At 36.2% G+C, this 18,138-nt stretch overlaps 2 protein-coding genes across 4 annotated transcripts in view; both read left to right on the top strand.

The window, feature by feature from the left end:
• The window catches only part of LOC134660818 (pikachurin), a 90,228-nt gene extending 74,326 nt beyond the window's left edge, over positions 1-15,902 (top strand). The window contains exons 9-18 of the mRNA XM_063516631.1: positions 743-820; positions 8,450-8,595; positions 9,479-9,595; positions 9,911-10,037; positions 10,534-10,625; positions 11,044-11,409; positions 13,606-13,746; positions 14,265-14,351; positions 14,565-14,668; positions 14,769-15,902. Of these exons, the coding sequence (XP_063372701.1) occupies positions 743-820; positions 8,450-8,595; positions 9,479-9,595; positions 9,911-10,037; positions 10,534-10,625; positions 11,044-11,409; positions 13,606-13,746; positions 14,265-14,351; positions 14,565-14,668; positions 14,769-14,929 (1,419 nt within the window). The 3' untranslated portion in view covers positions 14,930-15,902. The remainder of the gene's footprint in view (positions 1-742; positions 821-8,449; positions 8,596-9,478; positions 9,596-9,910; positions 10,038-10,533; positions 10,626-11,043; positions 11,410-13,605; positions 13,747-14,264; positions 14,352-14,564; positions 14,669-14,768) is intronic.
• Positions 15,903-17,394: 1,492 nt separating this feature from the next.
• LOC134660183 (putative ferric-chelate reductase 1 homolog) overlaps positions 17,395-18,138 on the top strand; it is a 60,631-nt gene continuing 59,887 nt past the window's right edge. Inside the window, exon 1 of one of the 3 annotated variants that reach the window (XM_063515926.1) lies at positions 17,395-17,659. The gene's annotated coding sequence lies outside the window, so the exon portion shown is untranslated. Of the gene's footprint in view, positions 17,664-18,138 lie in introns of all 3 variants that reach the window. The other 2 variants (XM_063515912.1, XM_063515919.1) reach the window with 2 other exon arrangements.

Here is an 18,138-nt window from a genome sequence, read left to right as displayed (position 1 = left end):
AAACTGCGAAGGTATGTCTTCGTTAGCGAGCTAATTAAAAACAGTCCCCCGCCGTTATTAATGCCGCTAATTTGTAATGCACCGCAAGGGTCTGCGGAGTTTACGCGAAAATATTAAAGTGATCTATGTGTGGGTTCGTACGAATTGTCAAACTTGTCGTAGTGTGAGTGGGTGCTTTGTAATTTGAATTTTATTTCTTAAAGTTACGAATATTTTGTTAATCTAATTGGGCCGATTTTTATTTTGTTGTATATTTTTTCCGTAGTTTTTGATTAAATCTGGTAAGTTTCAAGAGCATTCCATTCTTGGCGGAATAAACACAATTTAATATCCCAATTTGAGACATTTTTTTTTTGTTTTTTCCCGTTGAGTTAGGAAAATTCCATACCTTTTCATATCTCAACTCGACCTACTACGGTTCGAACCTTGCTGTTGTTCATCTGCACGCCCTTGCGGCACATACCCTGACAAAAGGGCTTACCGCGAACCACGTTCGACGTGTTGCCTCTCTGTCGCACTTGTAAATTCGTCTGTAAGTGTGACAGGGAGGTAACACGTCGAATGTGGTAATACCAGAGTAGAGCGGCAGCACACACACTGTTCCAAACTCAGTTTTCTTGATCGAATTATTTCTTAGGTTACTGATAGCGTGACTAATTACCTAGGTAATTAGAAACACACTCGTATTATTTATGGTTATTAGTAGGTTAAGTGAAATGTTTTTTTTTTACATTGTCTGCAGGTGCCACGTTTCAACGGATCGTCGTACTTGCGGCTGCCGGGGCTTGGCAACTCGGCTCAGTCGTGGCTTGATATACAGGTAAAATAATTATATTACAACATAAGGTCAACCGAGATAAATGCGTCTCTTGTGGTAAATGCGTCATTTGAAGATATTTTCGAAACGCAACATACTTACTCGTATTATAACTATTATAGCCGTCTGCATTAAAAGTTCAGTGACCACACTTCAAACAGAGAGGGTTGCAACTTGCAATAGTTCTAAAATGTTCCGTTTAGAAGAAATCTTTAAAAGACGCATTTACCTCAAGTGACGCATTTACCTCGATATACCTTACTCGTACTTATTAAAAGCAATTACTGACAAACTAACTCGGGCAGCAGGTGAAGAGTTAGTGCGATTGAAGATTTCCCGGTAAGGGTATTTATTTTTGTGTTTATCATGAATATTTGTGCCATTTTCAACCAAAAGAGTACTTATTGGCGGTTGTCAATAAGGCGCTATTTCCATATACAGCAATTAAAATACAATAGCTTTACAGTAGCTTCAATTTGAAATCAACCTTATCAACAACCGACAAAAATCGTCACATTTGACATCCTGTATAGTCACAAATCACGCAATACATGTAGAGTTGCCTAACTGCTTAGGGCAAAATTTAATAATCACTCGAACTTAAAATAAAATTAAGCATACCTACCATGAAATAGGGATAATGACACATGTTGAATTTTATAACAAAATCTAGTAAAATAGATAGCAAACGAGCAATTTATCACAATAATGTGGATATTAAAATAAAATATTGAAAAATTACAAAATTACAGGACCTGAAAGTTTCAAAATTTAAGTTTTTTTTTAACTTCCAAAAACGATAAAAGTAAGGGTACCATTCGATTCCTTACATTTCATTCAAAAAAATATTGTATAGCAACTATATACATAAACGCAATATTTCACCGACAAAAACGCAATTTTCTTGTTTTGTCCATACTACAAGATGGGCGATGACGTCACGGCCTCTGGCCGTTTTGTATAGGGCGTTTCGCGAGTGAAGTGCGACTGTCGGACTTTGACTACAATTTCTGACTTTTGTGTTACTTTAATGCAATGGGTCCCATATAGACATTTGATTCTAAAAACAAACCCGATCGATTGATATCATAAATGAAAATTAGTCATGTAGCCTATTGATATTTGACATTCACGCAAGCGACTAGGTGAACTCGATCGCACCAATACATCAGTGCGAGCGAGATAGACTGCGATCGAGTTCACGCAGTGGCTAGCATAAACGTCAAGTGTCAATTCACGGTAGCCGTCCAGCTAAGAAATGTAAAAAAAAAGGAAAGTCAATAGAGCCGAATGCAGACTCGCACAAAGCTCTACATTAATTCGCCCGCTGAAGGCATCTGTTCATTAGCGGGACTTTTCTTTACCCCCGGACTTTGAAAAAAAGTTTAAAAGAATATGTAGGGTTGTCGACCGTTGTAAAATAATATTACTTTGGTAAAAACGATCATACAGGTTGCTTAAGGTATTTTTTAAGAAGGTACGATATACTTTTAGTGGTATAAGTAAGTTATATATTTGTGAGATAGAAAAGAAACGTAGCCAAAATAAGGACTATATAATGATAAACTACTGTAATGACAGTAGATGTAATATTTAATAATACTTCTGTTAAAGAGATAATATCTGCGAGACCGAGCTTTGCTCGGAAAACATATAAAAACTCAAAAATGCGCGTTTTCGCAATGATAAGACCTAGCTAGATAGATTTTTCGCCCCCGAAAACCCCTATATAGTAAATTTCATCGAAATCGTTAGAGCCGTTTCCGAAATCCGAGATATACAATATATAAATAAATAAACAAGAACTGCTCGTTTATAGGTATAAGATATAGTGTCATACATAACTCTCACCAATGAAAACGGACTGATAAAATTTGCAATTATATCTCAATATGTATTATTTATTATCTTTTACCAGAAAATGTTCAGAAAGGAGAAAATATGAAAACATAATAAATATTTATCAAGAACCTTCTACAAGTCATTAATAATTAATGTACCTACTTAATGTATAGTATCTACGATTTATGTGCAAGCTTGTTGCTTCATCGTTTTAAAACAATTATTTGAATACGTTTAGTGGCTTTTTCTTCATATTTCGTTTTATGTTTCTCCGTGAGATGAGTTGCCAGTCAGTAGGTATATCTTTTACAAATGTATTTAATTCAAAATTACTGTCCTGGAGCCCGATTCAGCCCGGTCGTATCAAAATAAGATGGAAATCGAAACAATGTTATTTCTGAATCGGGCTTTGGCTTATTCTGAAAGATGAAACATTATACCAGTTTAATATCAATATCAGCGCGTCACGTTCTATTTACGTAATTACGCCCTCTAGTGCCTAGGGAGATAGCGTAACGTTTTAGTGTTAGGTTACTTTTAATCAATTTCACGCGCCAGTTAGTGACAACCCTAATCAATTGCCGGTATCAAAGTTCTGAAAAATCACCAATGGAAATTCTTATCGTCAAGTTCCTACCGGAAGACTGCGAGTCTTCCACCCACGTCGAAAACGGAAAAAAGAGTGAAAGATACTCGACTATGTCCACTTCAAAATTCACTTCACTTTTAAGTTTATATCAAAGCAGTAGAAAAAGCGCCGATTTACTTTCAGCTTAGGGTTGCCAACTATTTTTTGGTGGAATATAGTATTTTCCAGAATAAGGCATCAAAAATATAGTAATTTCAAAAAAATATAGTACTTTTAAATAAAATACTAAACATAAGTGTAAAATACGTTTAATGGGAAATATAGTATTTTAGCGTACTATATATTTTTCCAAAATTATATAGTATAGAGCCAAAATATAGTACAATACTATATAATATAGTACGGTTGGCAACCCTATTTCAGCTGCCTCTTTACTGAACTTTTTATGATACAGTCTACCATCGTATTATATACCCACGGAGGAAACACTGAAAGTTGTAAGACTATCGTATAAACTGCATAAATTATGGAAAATAATCTTTTTTAGGGTTCCGTACCCCAATAGGAAATCGGAACCCTTATAGTATCACTCGTGCGTCTGTCTGTTTGATGTCTGTCCGTCTGTCACAGCCAATTTTCTCCGAAACTACTGGACCAATTAAGATGTTAAATGTTTTTAAAGACTCCTTTCAGTCATTTTCTAAGCGATGGATCCAATCTGAAAAACTAAATTCTTCTTGAGACAATTTCGTATGACGATTTTGAGTTTTCATCAATTTTGTGTAACGTTTAATAAGTATCCATTGAAATCATTTTCCTACGCATATTCATATAGATTTTTATGACTTATTCACAATACGGTTCTCAAATCTGCTGATATGAAATTCTTTTGTTAGTCTCTATCCGCACAATTTCGATTTTAGCTTGGGACAGCGCGGTTAAAGGATGTCGTTCGCGATAATCATAATAATATTATGTATGAATTCTGTATGAATACTTATACGAAAGCGATTAAATTTGTAATCAGTAACAGTTACTTACAAAAAAATCTTATTAGTAACCTACTTATGAAACCATTACATGAAAATTTTGCTTTCAAAATTTCAAACTTGCAGTAGGTAAGTAATCCTGGAAGACTAATGAGAGGAATGAGCATTAAGTTATATTTTAAAACATTGTCAGTTAGTTTTATTTTTTAGTAAATTTCAAACAATTTCAACATTAACTTACAAGTCATAAAAATATGTTAAAAACATTCAATATATCTTTATTTTTAATTACTTATTTCAGTTTCAAGTAGGCGAAGTCGCGGGCAAAAGTCAGTTAGGTAATTAATATTATTACATACCTACAGTTTATCTCCAAGGTATTGCGAAAATGGTAAATATAAGGAAATTCTAAAACTGATTTAGTTAAAGCCAGTCCAAATATTAATACATAAAGCTATATTTTCATTTAATTATCCCTTTCAATATACTCACTTCTAAATGAAAACTTCTCATGCGCGCACTTATCAAGTCAGACCCGACGAACACATTTAATTTTAACTTCTAACGCTCTGTAAATAAAGTTGAAGTTTGAGTGAGCACAGTTTTATTAGATCTAAGATAACTCGCTAGTGTAAAATTAGTTTTCATATCCTTAATTTAGAGTTCAAAATAGTTTGGCTTTAGGAAAACTTGCAGTGTGGGATCGTAGGAAAGCTAGATTTAATTAGTCTGAGTCGTTTATTTGAGATACTTGAAAACTAGATTACTAGAACTTACCTATTTTATAACTCATATTGTAGATTGGTATATAATCTGCCATACTAATGTAGATTTATATAGTTTTCAATATAGTTTATTAACTAACAAGATTTTTTTTGTAAATGGTGTAGGTAGATACTGTGGGTTACTGAGCTACAGTGGCGTAGGTATTATTACTCCCACAATTTTTTAACTGACGAAAAAAACGGAGAGGAGGTTCTCAAGTCGACGCGTATATATTTTTTAGTTTTTTTTATGTATGACCACGCATAACTTTTTACAGAGTACGTAGTTCGATTTTGATAATTCTTTTTTTATTGGAAAGGGTATACCCCGTAGTTGGTCCCATATAAATTTGGAAAAAAAAATCCAACCTTAAGGGTAGGAAAATAGGGGATGATTGATTTTTCATTCACCGATTGTACCTATAACGTATGACCACGCATAACTTTTTACAGAGTAGTCCGATTTTTTTCATTCACAATGCGTTAAAACTAAAAATGGAAAAATGAAAACTTTTACAAAAAAATAAAACCGACTTCAAAAAGGATAAAATAAAATATTATCCTTTTTGAAGTCTATGCGTTACCAACTGATATGTTTGAAGTCGGTGCCAAGCCAAGTAGTAACAATACCAGTCAAAAATAATCAGCTTTATGGCTATAAATCCCATTTTTGACTGGTATTGTTACTACTTGGCTTTGAACCGACTTCAAACATATCAGTTGGTAACGCATAGACTTCGAAAAGGATAATAATTTTACAGTACATATGGGGCTACTTTTCCGCACTAGTGCGTAAAATAGCACTTTTCGTGCGTACGTCGGAACTTTAAAGTGCCATATGTACTGTAAAACGTTGTTCGATACACGTGCGAATAGGTAATTCGCAACTCGTGTCGATTTAAAACACTCCCTTCGGTCGTGTTTTAATTTATCGCCGCTCGTTTCGAATTTCCTCTTTTTCGCACTTGTATCGAAAATAACTATTATTTCATCCTTATTGAAGTCGGTTTTTAGGGTTCCGTAGCCAAATGGCAAAAAACGGAACCCTTATAGATTCGTCATATCTGTCTGTCTGTCTGTCTGTCCGTCTGTCCGTCTGTCTGTCCGTCCGTATGTCACAGCCACTTTTCTCCGAAACTATAAGAACTATACTGTTGAAACTTGGTAAGTAGATGTATTCTGTGAACCGCATTAAGATTTTCACACAAAAATAGAAAAAAAAAACAATAAATTTTTGGGGTTCCCCATACTTCGAACTGAAACTCAAATTTTTTTTTTCATCAAACCCATACGTGTGGGGTATCTATAGATAGGATAGGTCTTCAAAAATGATATTGAGGTTTCTAATATCATTTTTTTCTAAACTGAATAGTTTGCGCGAGAGACACTTCCAAAGTGGTAAAATGTGTGTCCCCCCCCCTGTAACTTCTAAAATAAGAGAATGATAAAACTAAAAAAAATATATGATGTACATTACCATGTAAACTTCCACCGAAAATTGGTTTGAACGAGATCTAGCAAGTAGTTTTTTTTTAATACGTCATAAATCGCCTAAATACGGAACCCTTCATGGGCGAGTCCGACTCGCACTTGGCCGCTTTTTATATACCTAATCAAAATGGTACGAATTACCAAATTCATTAGAAGAATTAGAAGAAAACGCTTAAGCAAAACCTAAAACGCTGATTCGTTTCTTGAGTGTTATGTTATATTAAATGTAGCTATATACGTATATTTTGTTAAAATGGATAAAACGGAGTTCGCGAATTATTATTGATAGTTGGATAAACTAGCAAACTTCCTAGTTTCGAATGGCCCAATCAGCCCTCAGGCGCTCATTCAGCAGCAATTCCGAAACCCAAAACAAATTCCCAAATAGTAGTTATACCGATTTGATTACAATTTTATTTGAGTAAGTGGGTATATAGGTATTTACTACCCCTCCTCCGCGACTACGCGTGCAATACGTTTGTTAAAACCTATTTTCACTCCATTAGGGGTTAAATTTCAAAATATTCTGTATGGAGCTCTACAAAATTTGAAGAATATATATGTGTTTCAAACAATAATTTAGGCTGTCAATTTCAATCAGTGTCATACAGGTGATAGCTCAAACGAAGGCCAATGATAAACCTTATGCGGGTTGTACACACTCGTCGAGAGACCCCGAGACAGGCAGAGAAAGAGTGTGTACATGCAGCTCCCTTCTCGTCTCGCTCTTCCTTGTCTCATCTCGCGTTTCTTCGGAGCGATGCCGAGACTCTCGGCGTGAGGCTCTTGACGAGTGTGTACAGCCGACAATAAAAGCTATTCATTTATAGGTATTATTATAACATTATATTGTAATGGGATTATTTTATATCTTAAATTAGATCGCGCAGAATTAACAACTTTGGTAGATTCGTTTTGAAATTTCATCCATTTTCGATTTGTCCCTAAGTAGTGCAGTTTGAAGTTGAACTTGTAAAAGTTTGCAACGTTAAATATAGTTTCCTTTAAAACTAGACTGAAACAGGAGGGTACTTTATTGATTCTCTTCAAAGTTGTCTGCGCTTTGCTATTATAGAGAAGTTTGAGTTTTGTAACAAAACGTAGATAAAATATCTTTTTTGTTTAGGTTCCTAGTTGAAAGAGAATGAAATCTTTATCTTTTATCCGATCAGGGCAATTGGCACTTACAAACTTTACGTAAAACTATGTTACATAGGGCAACTTTATGTTTATATGTGATAGAAAATTGATGTACCTATGATTTAAGATTGTCCCATAATAATATTATTGGTTTATTTAACCACAAATATCAAAGAGAGTAAAATAAGAAATCTTGTCTAGTTATGTATGAAAATGAGGGGTGCATCGCAAAGTCAAGCGATAAATTTCTCCCACGCCATCCATAAATTACGCGGAATCAGCATCTATTTTAATTTGTGGCCCGGACCTAACAGATATTTACGAGCTGATGCCTAAATCAATGAGGTTATTGCTAGGAGCTAGGAGGATTGAGGGTATTATAGGATTTACGAGGTTCGGTTATCCTGTTTTGATTTAAGACGACTAATTAGCCAATATGTCTAAGAATGTCTTTATCATGTTTATGCCCGCGACTTTATCTGCGCCTCAAATTATCTCCATAGCAAATTTCATCTAAATCGGTTCAGCGGTTTTAAGCCTGGAAAGTAAAAGACAGACATACAGAGTTACTTTCGCATTTATAATATTAGTAGGGATTAACATTAAAAAAGGACACAACACAAAACGATTGTCGTTGCAGAACATTGGTGTTACACAAATAACACCCACCCTACCTACACATTTTCTCTGATAATTAAATATACAAACCATTTTTTCAAATGGAACCATTTTTCCGGTTATGGAGTTGGTTTCATACCATATAGAGGTTTGATGACACTTTCTAGTATAACTCTGAAACAAAAACTGTATATTTCAGATAACTCTTAAGCCATCAAGTGGCGACGGGCTCGTGCTCTACAACTCGGAGCACGCCAGCGGGGACGGCGACTTCTTCTCCTTGCATCTGCGGGACTATTTCGTGGAGTTCGCGTTTGACCTTGGCTCTGGCATCGCGCTTGTAAGGTAAGGGTGATCATAAACTATATATTTACAACTCTAAAGCCGTCGAGTGGCGACGGGCTGGTTCTCTACAACTCGGAGCACGCCAGCGGGGATGGCGACTTCTTCTCCTTGCATCTGCGGGACTATTTCGTGGAGTTCGCGTTTGATCTCGGCTCTGGCATCGCGCTTGTAAGGTAAGGGTGATCAGAAACTGTATATTTACAACTATAAAGCCGTCGAGTGGCGACGGGCTGGTGCTATACAACTCGGAGCACGCCAGCGGGGACGGCGACTTCTTCTCCTTGCATCTGCGGGACTATTTCGTGGAATTTGCGTTCGATCTCGGCTCTGGCATCTAGCTTGTAAGGTAAGGGTGATCATAAACTGTATTGTATATTTACAACTCTAAAGCCGTCGAGTGGCGACGGGCTGGTTCTCTACAACTCGGAGCACGCCAGCGGGGATGGCGACTTCTTCTCCTTGCATCTGCGGGACTATTTCGTGGAGTTCGCGTTTGACCTTGGCTCTGGCATCGCGCTTGTAAGGTAAGGAATCCTGATCTTTGTTCCTCTACTAGGTACTGGCCTAACAATGCTGGCAATGTGACGTTTGTGACGTTTTTGGTTGAAGAAATGTCACTTTTGTTTGACACTGACAGATCAGTATCGGAAATAGATTGAATAACTAAAACTTGAATTGGCCTGTTAAACTTTAATAATTGAAGGGATGTTTACAAAAACAACATAACTGACTACACTGGTTGACACGTGAAACGATTAACAATGTTCTTAAAAAAGTGTCAACCGCTCTAAGCAGTTATGTTGTTTTTGTAAACATCCCTTCAATTGTTGTATTGGTGTAAGTAGGTATACAATTATTTGATAGGTATTTATTAATGTTTCAGGTCCGCCTACCCCCTGGCACCGAACAATTGGCATCGAGTATCTGTGAGCCGCTCTGGACGGCGCGCGTCTTTACGCGTCCGAGCTACCTCACCTCGCGACGTCACTGATGCCACCAGGTACCGTACCACTTCATACTAGTTTACCTTAACCATACATTAAATAAATATACATACTTTAATTTTCTCCTGTTGTATGCAAATCACGAGAACAAGCTGTATGTGTTGGTCGCAAATGCATGACGCGCTTTCTGCTACGTCGTTTTTGGCGCCTTCGCTTTCGCTTCATACCAGCCTGTATAGTTTTTGTACTTGTACACGTATCAATAATGACAGGGGAACAGTCACTTCGTTCACAAACCCTCGGTGCGTTTAAGGTTTAAGCCAGTCATGTAGCTTCCTAGTTTTCTAACCAGTTTCCAATGCCTGTTCCAGATCTGTGACGTCTCATGGCTTAGCGCGGCGCCTCTCGCTAAGACAGCCAATGCTCCTAGGGGGAGCTCCGCACCCGCTGCCCCCGCGGCTCGCGCTCCACGCCAGCTTCAGTGGCTGCGTGGGTCAGGTTAGCCATTCATACTCTCTCGACCAGTGACAGTTATGACCCACGGCGCCTCTCGCCTTCGATCATAGATTAGTATATGTTATTCATCGATAGCCGATGCTGCTGCTTCCGCGCCCACATCGGCCATGACAGATATTCATTCACTCTCATTTCTCATTCATTCATTCAATCTGTGCTGAGTCTAATCCGGTTAGTCAATCATTCACTTCCTCGTTCATTCATTCAATCACTGCCGAGATATTCGTTTGCTTAAATATTACTTAATTCGTGCATAAACAGAGTGCATATGAATAATAAAAAAATATATTAGAATTATCAGTAAAAATTCATTGCTTTAATGCCCTATGCTTTCTACGTTGGTTAACTGTTTACCACTTTTAGAACTTGTTAACTATCTGAATACAAATTTTTCTTCCAAGTTCCACTCCACGCAACCATTCGCCACGTGAATGTTAATTTTTCCATTCGCTCACGTGAACGAACGTTGTTTTGACAGCTGGTAATAAACGACGAGGAGCTGTCGGTGGTGGCGTCGGCGCTGGGCGGCGTCAACGTCGACAACTGCGACGACAGTAATGCGACATGCGCGTGAGTACAACTTATTTTATACGAGTACGGGTGGTAAGTTACCATTCGAAATACGTAACTTTGAGCAGGATTTTCAATTGAACATTTTCAATAATTTTAATGAAAAGATTTTTTTTAAACCTTTCTTCAAATTTCTTCCATTTCCCCAGTCTAGAGTGGACACTAACCAAGTATCGAAACGCTTTGAAATTTGGTGAATTTATCGACTATTATGTTACGCCTTAGAAAAGTTAGCAGCAAAATCGACAGTCGGCATCTACCTCAACTACTACTTGATAGATATATGTTTTAGTCGTCGTAATTCATAACTTCAGACACTTTTCTTAAAGTCACAAGTTGCTGCAATTCCTTAATAAACCGTACAATCGTACATGCTTGAGATCACTTAATACATTTCGTTCTTTATTTATTTTTTCAGGGAAAAACTTTGCAAAGAGACGATAACACACGTACCTTATCCGAAGAACGTGTCAGAAAACGAGATCCACCATTCAATTGTATCCAAGAAAGGCCCTAAAGCAAAGTTCTACAAAATCAAGCCCAAAAAACATATACCACATCTACACAAAGAAATGAAAAAGAAGAAATACATCAAGAAACACGATTATTTGAGGGAAAGAAATAACGATGTGGTCACTGGGATACCTGCGTATGACGGACAGACATACATGCAAGTGAAATACTTGGATGCAAACGAGATTAACTGGGGGGATACAAATACGTATCCCAGTTTCAGCGGGAAGGATAGCTTCATTCATATTGATGATGAAGAAACTATGAAGAGGTGAGTTCGATTTTAAAAAGCTATTGTGCATTCTGTAAGGGCCCGAATAGGTCACTGAACTCACTAAGGGTCGGTTGCACCAACTGTTAGTCATCGTTAAAGAGTTCGCTAAAGGGTATAGCCGGGTAAGCATGGCCAAACTGCCCTTAGCGTAAAAAACAATTTCCTTTTACTGGATTATTAACCTATGTATATGTAGTGCTTTCACCAAATATTAAGCCTCAAATGCTTCAGATTTTAAAAAAAAATGCAAAAAAAGAAAAATCATTTTTATTTTATTACAGCCAAAGTACTAATCCGATTTCTTTGTAATTTGGGTATGTTGTATATACAATTAAGGTTGCTTTCTGAAAAAAATAATATTGAATTATCTCTTAAAATAATAGTAAAAAATTGAGATGAAAATTTTCAGAAAAATAAAAAAAATACGTGCGAAATAGCGACAGTTACCAAATTTACATATTTTATGTAGAATTTAATAATGTTTAACATATATTTTTTTCAAAAATTAAAATCGGGATTAACAGTGTGAAAAACTCGAATTTGTAACATCCCATAATACTCTCTCTTCATACAAGCAAAGCTAAGTAGTCATAAACGAATGAAGTATATTGTGAACGCAGTCTTTACGAATTTGAATTTAGAATGTGACGTATTTTATTCATCAAAGGAACAGACATTTTTCAATCGTTAACGCTCTGTATAAAATTCGTGCCTATTTTCCTGTTCCCGCGCTTTTTTTAGGGTTCCGTAGCCAAATGGCAAAAAACGGAACCCTTATAGATTCGTCATGTCTGTCTGTCTGTCCGTCTGTCTGTCCGTCCGTATGTCACAGCCACTTTTTTCCGAAACTATAAGAACTATACTGTTGAAACTTGGTAAGTAGATGTATTCTGTGAACCGCATTAAGATTTTCACACAAAAATAGAAAAAAAAACAATAAATTTTTGGGGTTCCCCATACTTCGAACTAAAACTCAAAAATTTTTTTTTCATCAAACCCATACGTGTGGAGTATCTATAGATAGGTCTTCAAAAATGATATTGAGGTTTCTAATATCATTTTTTTCTAAACTGAATAGTTTGCGCGAGAGACACTTCCAAAGTGGTAAAATGTGTGTCCCCCCCCCCTGTAACTTCTAAAATAAGAGAATGATAAAACTAAAAAAAATATATGATGTACATTACCATGTAAACTTCCACCGAAAATTGGTTTGAACGAGATCTAGTAAGTAGTTTTTTTTTATACGTCATAAATCGCCTAAATACGGAACCCTTCATGGGCGAGTCCGACTCGCACTTGGCCGCTTTTTAAATCTCTGAATGCCGTTCGCCCTAGCCGCATACAGCCACGGAGTTTAAGGTCCGCGCTCAGCGAAATAAGTCGCGTTCTAAATTCAAATTGCGTTGGGAATATAACTTTCTAGTATAACGTACAAGTTATTTTGTATGAAGAGAAGGTATTATGGGATGTTACCAATTCGAGTTTTTAACACTGTTAATCCCGATTTTAATTTTTGAAAAAAATATATGTTAAACATTATTAAATTCTACATGAAATATGTAAATTTGATAACTGTCGCTATCTCGCATGTATTTTTTTTATTTTTCTGAAAATTTTCATCTAAATTTTTTACTATTATTTTAAGAGATAATTCAATATTAATTTTTTCAAAAAGCGACCTTAATTGTATATACAACATACCCAAATTACAAAGAAATCGGATTAGTACTTTGGCTGTAATAAAATAAAAATGATTTTTCTTTTTTTGCATTTTTTTTTTAAATCTGAAGCATTTAGGGCTTAATATTTGGTGAAAGCACTACATATACATAGGTTAATAATCCAGTAAAAGGAAATTGTTTTTTTCGCTAAGGGCAGTTTGGCCATGCTTACCCGGCTATACCCTTTAATTGTATGGAAAGTTTCATAGTAAGCCGCGGACGCGCCGGGTGACGTTGATCAGTCTGTCTAGTGCGGATGGTGCAACCGACCCTTAGTCTCTTTTTTCGCTTTAGGGAAAATGTAATCGAATTTTATTATGATATTATAACACGTAAATTCGCCGCTATTTTTTTCAAATCTTCTTTTTGACTTTAGTACACACTTTACCCAGCCAACACCACAATGTCTTGTTAAGTTATATCAGAATTAACGTAAAGTATTTGATTGTTCAGAAAAGAATGGTGATTTCAGATTGCTGAGTTACACACTAGACATCAACATCCGGTTCCGGTCGGAGGCGCCGGACGGGCTGCTGGTGTGGTCGGGGCGCGCGGTGCGGCCGCCGGGGGACTTCCTGTCGCTCGCCATCGAGAACTCGGTGCTCGTGCTCAGGTCAGTACTTAATAGGTACTGTGTTAGCACCACACACACTGGCCTTGCGTCTATTGCAGACGATTTATGGTGTAAGATATTACACCGCCTGGGACGGAATTAAGGAAACGCAGGGATGCCCAGCACCTGCATTACCCTCTCGGCTACACTGTCTTATCCCACAGGGAAGCCAATACGTGTGGAGACACCGCCACCTGTACCACCACCATCCACCATCTGTTAGCACCACTATCATAATATCTACCGAAGGCCGACAAAAGGGCAAAAATCTTTGCCGAGGTTTCTGCCACAACTGCTCCTCATCTCTTTCACCAGAGACCTTTCGCGGAGCAATTACCATCTTAACTGTTTTGGTGCGATCTCGGCCAGCTTGAATCAAATAGCCTTGTTGAGATCCTCTCCAAGTCAACATTACTATTCGCTGACCGCTGATTGTCAACATTTTACAAGATAGTCTTCTCTGATTGGTTATCTTCATCCTCTATTTTGTAACCTTCATCTTCTATTTTGTATTGCAGGTACGACCTGGGCAGCGGTGAGGTGGTCATCATCGCAAATCACACGAAGGTGGACGACGGGCTATGGCACCGCGCGCGAGCTACTAGGTACGAAAGATATTGTCACTACTATGTACATTTGATGGAAAAAGGACCATATTTCCGAAAAAATGATTCAATTTCGTATTCAATTAAATAATAAAAAGTCAATAAGAACTCTTGCTATGTATTGGGGCCCATACATTCCACGACTCGTGTCTCTCGCACAGACTCTATCTTCACATTGTTGGCGAATCTGAAAATACCATTTATTCTTTTCAGAAACAGACAAGCGGGTGTACTAGAGGTGGACGGTCTGGGCTCAGTGGGCAAAATATCGCCTGGCAAGCTTAAACAGCTTAATACAGAAAACGGACTCTACATAGGTAATAAAGATTTAAGTTCCCTATAAACTTGCAATTCTCATCTGAGCGTTTGAGTAAAGACTTGGTTTGTTTTTAAATTCATACATTTTGTTTGATACAGGTGGTCTGCCATCAATAGAAATGAATTCCATGGGTAAATATAAAAGCGGCCTCGTCGGCTGCGTGTCCCAAATATCGCTGAGCGGCGATTTCGACATTCCGCTGTCGCTGTCCAAGCTGCCCCACACAATCACCAACAACGTTGGCCGATGCGCGCCATAACATTCCCAACCGCCACCAGAAACCATTCGTTCGTGAGTAGAGTGAGTGAATGAATGGGTTCTTTGAAAGATTCATCATTGACCTATTCGTTCATTTAGTAAAATTGAATGGGGTGAATAGATTTATTATTGGAGTGTATGTTCATTCAAATGTTAAATGGGTTTGTTTTTTTGTAAAGTGAAATGGTTCGTGCAAAGAGTTTAAATTGCACTAAATGAACTATTTCACTTCAACTTCATGAATCGATAGGATATAGGTGTATTTAATTTCTGCATATTTAATACCAGAATACCAAATTGTAAATTTAATTTCTAAACCGTTCAATGGATGACCAATTCACTTAATAATAAACTCCGTACATATCAATGTAAAAATAAAATTTCGGAGGCAATAAGAACAATATCGAAACTTAAATTTTTATATTAATTGCCATTATCATAGTAAAATGTCAGTTTTGACATGAGTGGATATTTATGAATACTAAATAGTCAATTTAGAATAAGTAACTCAATACTGATGTACGGAATTATGTCCTTCCACGGTATACTTTCGAAATATAATATGTTTTTTCTATTTTCTTCAATTATAATTTCCCTGTAAAAACGGGGTAACTTTTCAAAGTGCTTTACTATCTAGTAGATATTTAAAAAAAAACTATTTGTAATGTTAACTAAATAAAATTCTAGTCGTACGAGTGGTTTGCACGCATTCTTTTAGTTCATTTTTACACATTTTATAAGTAAAGTTCGGTTCTAGCCAATCACAAAGATTTGTTACGATGTGAGTGTATTTTATAAATAGATAAATAAGTATACATAGCGTTTGTATATCGGAAAATTTTCATATGGGCATGGTTTTAGAGGATTGTACGTAGTTCAAGGAGCCATAGCATTTGAAAGACGTTAAATAAATAGGGAACCGTGCTTGAAATTTATATCATATTGGGCGCCATGATTGCCTAAGGGTCTACCACGAACCATTTCTTTCGTTCGTTCATTTGTTTATTTGCCTCTCTATTATTCTAATATGTGGAAGCGAAAGAGAGGCAGGTAACTAATTTTTGATTTTCGCGGTAGACCCTCTGTTTACAAAAATCGTATCGTCGCCAACTGGCAACTCCCTGTTGTTTTTTCGATTGGCAAACTAGGTTTGTTTCGCGATACCAATTGCTTTGCTTCCATTTGCCCCTGTAGCACCGCTCTAGTCCTAGTATAGAATAGTATATGAGTAGTATAAATTTAAATGCGCTTTATAACATCAAAACCTTCGATTAAATATTAAGTTTTGACGCAAGTAAACTACTGAGGAGCTTTGGTGAATGAATTCGAAGCTTGTTTATAAAAAAAAAGTTATATCCTAATGTTTAAATTTAAATATTAAATACATAAGTAGGTACCTATAATACTTATATATTTCCTTTACATTCGATGAAGAAATAATGAAAAAAAAGTACCTACTTACATACGTACAATATTAACATGTTTGCTTGCGTCAAAACATATTGAAAGAGCGATCTATTTTTACCCTACGATACCCTTTGACGGGATTTTTCCACGAATAGGTTCAGTCAATTAATATATTTCACAGGGTGTGAAAAATTATTTACAAATACATATCTTTAATTACGGTCTCTTTATAATTGTTTTGTATGATTTTTATATGTATTTTTTTTTGTTGGTGTTGACTGCACAATAATTTGATAGCATATCCTTGATATAAGAGAAACGTGAATGTATTTAGTTGCGTTAATGAAAACTGAAAATCTTTTTTTAACCATCGCCATCATGCATTGAGTGCCATGTATCTATTTCTAGCTAAAAAGACATCATAAAGAAGTAGTAGCTTTATTGGACAACATATTTTCCGAACTGTACCTAACAAAATAACGACTGCTTTTACCAATGTTTTGTACCCGTATGGAAATGTATCGTTAATTTTAACTAAAACTATAAAGTAGTCCTACTTGTGACATATAGCTTGTTTAGAATTAGTTTTGTATGTGAGACCTGTCCGATGTATTATACGCCGTTATTTGTACAAAATTATATCAATAAAATATAATAAAAATGTGTTTGTATTTTTTTGTCTAGGGACACAATTAGAAACCCAGTCCCAGCCCAAAGTATACAAAATAATTAGGTAGCTATATTATTTGCTATTAAAGTACATGAACCGATAATCCAAATAATTTAGTGTAGGTAATATTATACGCACAAAACCTTGATAAAATATTTACACACCACATTCCACTCATGTGTATCATTCAAAACAAAGCCTTCACATTTATTCGTTCACTCATTCGTCATTCACTTGTCGCGCCGGTCAACAACGCAACGGATGTCGCACACAACCTATTCCATTCACTCAGTTACGCTAACCCATTGGAGCAAGCTGGACGTTCAACGTTTCTTGAGTCGAAATAAGTTATTGGGAATTCAAAGTTAGTCCAAAGTCGTGTTTAGATTTTAGTTATTATAAACTGAATAGGTTGTAAGTGAACTAATTTAGTATTTTCAAACAATTCTGCTTGGAATCTTATTGGTTGCAGTGTTTTTACTGTAGCTTAACAAAAAAGTGCGGTGCGGTACCCAGTGTTCCGTGTGAAAATCTGTGGCATTTTTGTGATTTAAATAATTCATTTGGTCCACGAACAGTGTTTTGAAACTGTTTAGTATTTGGTTGTTTACTACGTTTGAATACTAAGGAGCAGCCTCGGCCGACCGGTTTTTCGTAAGTACCAATCTATCTACAAACAGAAAGTAAAAGTTTGAAATGTTTTGAATTTGAATTGAACGCATACGCTAAAATGATTCAACTCGTAGTATTTTTGCGGTCATATTATAATAAAAAAACAATTCTTTTACGTGTGTTAAATCTATTTAAGTACCTATGCAAATTAATACAATAAAATATTAAACCGTGGTAAATTACTAATTATCATTTTAAGTATATTATACTTTAAATTAAGTTAAAGCAACCTTCATAAAACTGTAGTGCACAACGTTTGAATGAATGATAAGATGTGAACGAATGATTTTGAAACTGATCTGAGGTCAATTGGATATTTTTATTGACGTTTGAAGGTTTTTAGCGGACAAGGTAACCCAAAATACGTACCTAACTGTATTTTTTGTTTAACTTTCAATTACAGTTCACATATTTTTATACAGAGAAAAATGGATATGTCTAATCTAAGTGATTATTTTCTG

Source organism: Cydia amplana, chromosome 2 (genome assembly GCF_948474715.1).
Source record: "Cydia amplana chromosome 2, ilCydAmpl1.1, whole genome shotgun sequence".
NCBI lineage: Eukaryota > Metazoa > Arthropoda > Insecta > Lepidoptera > Tortricidae > Cydia > Cydia amplana.
This window is presented reverse-complemented; position numbering and strand designations above follow the sequence as displayed.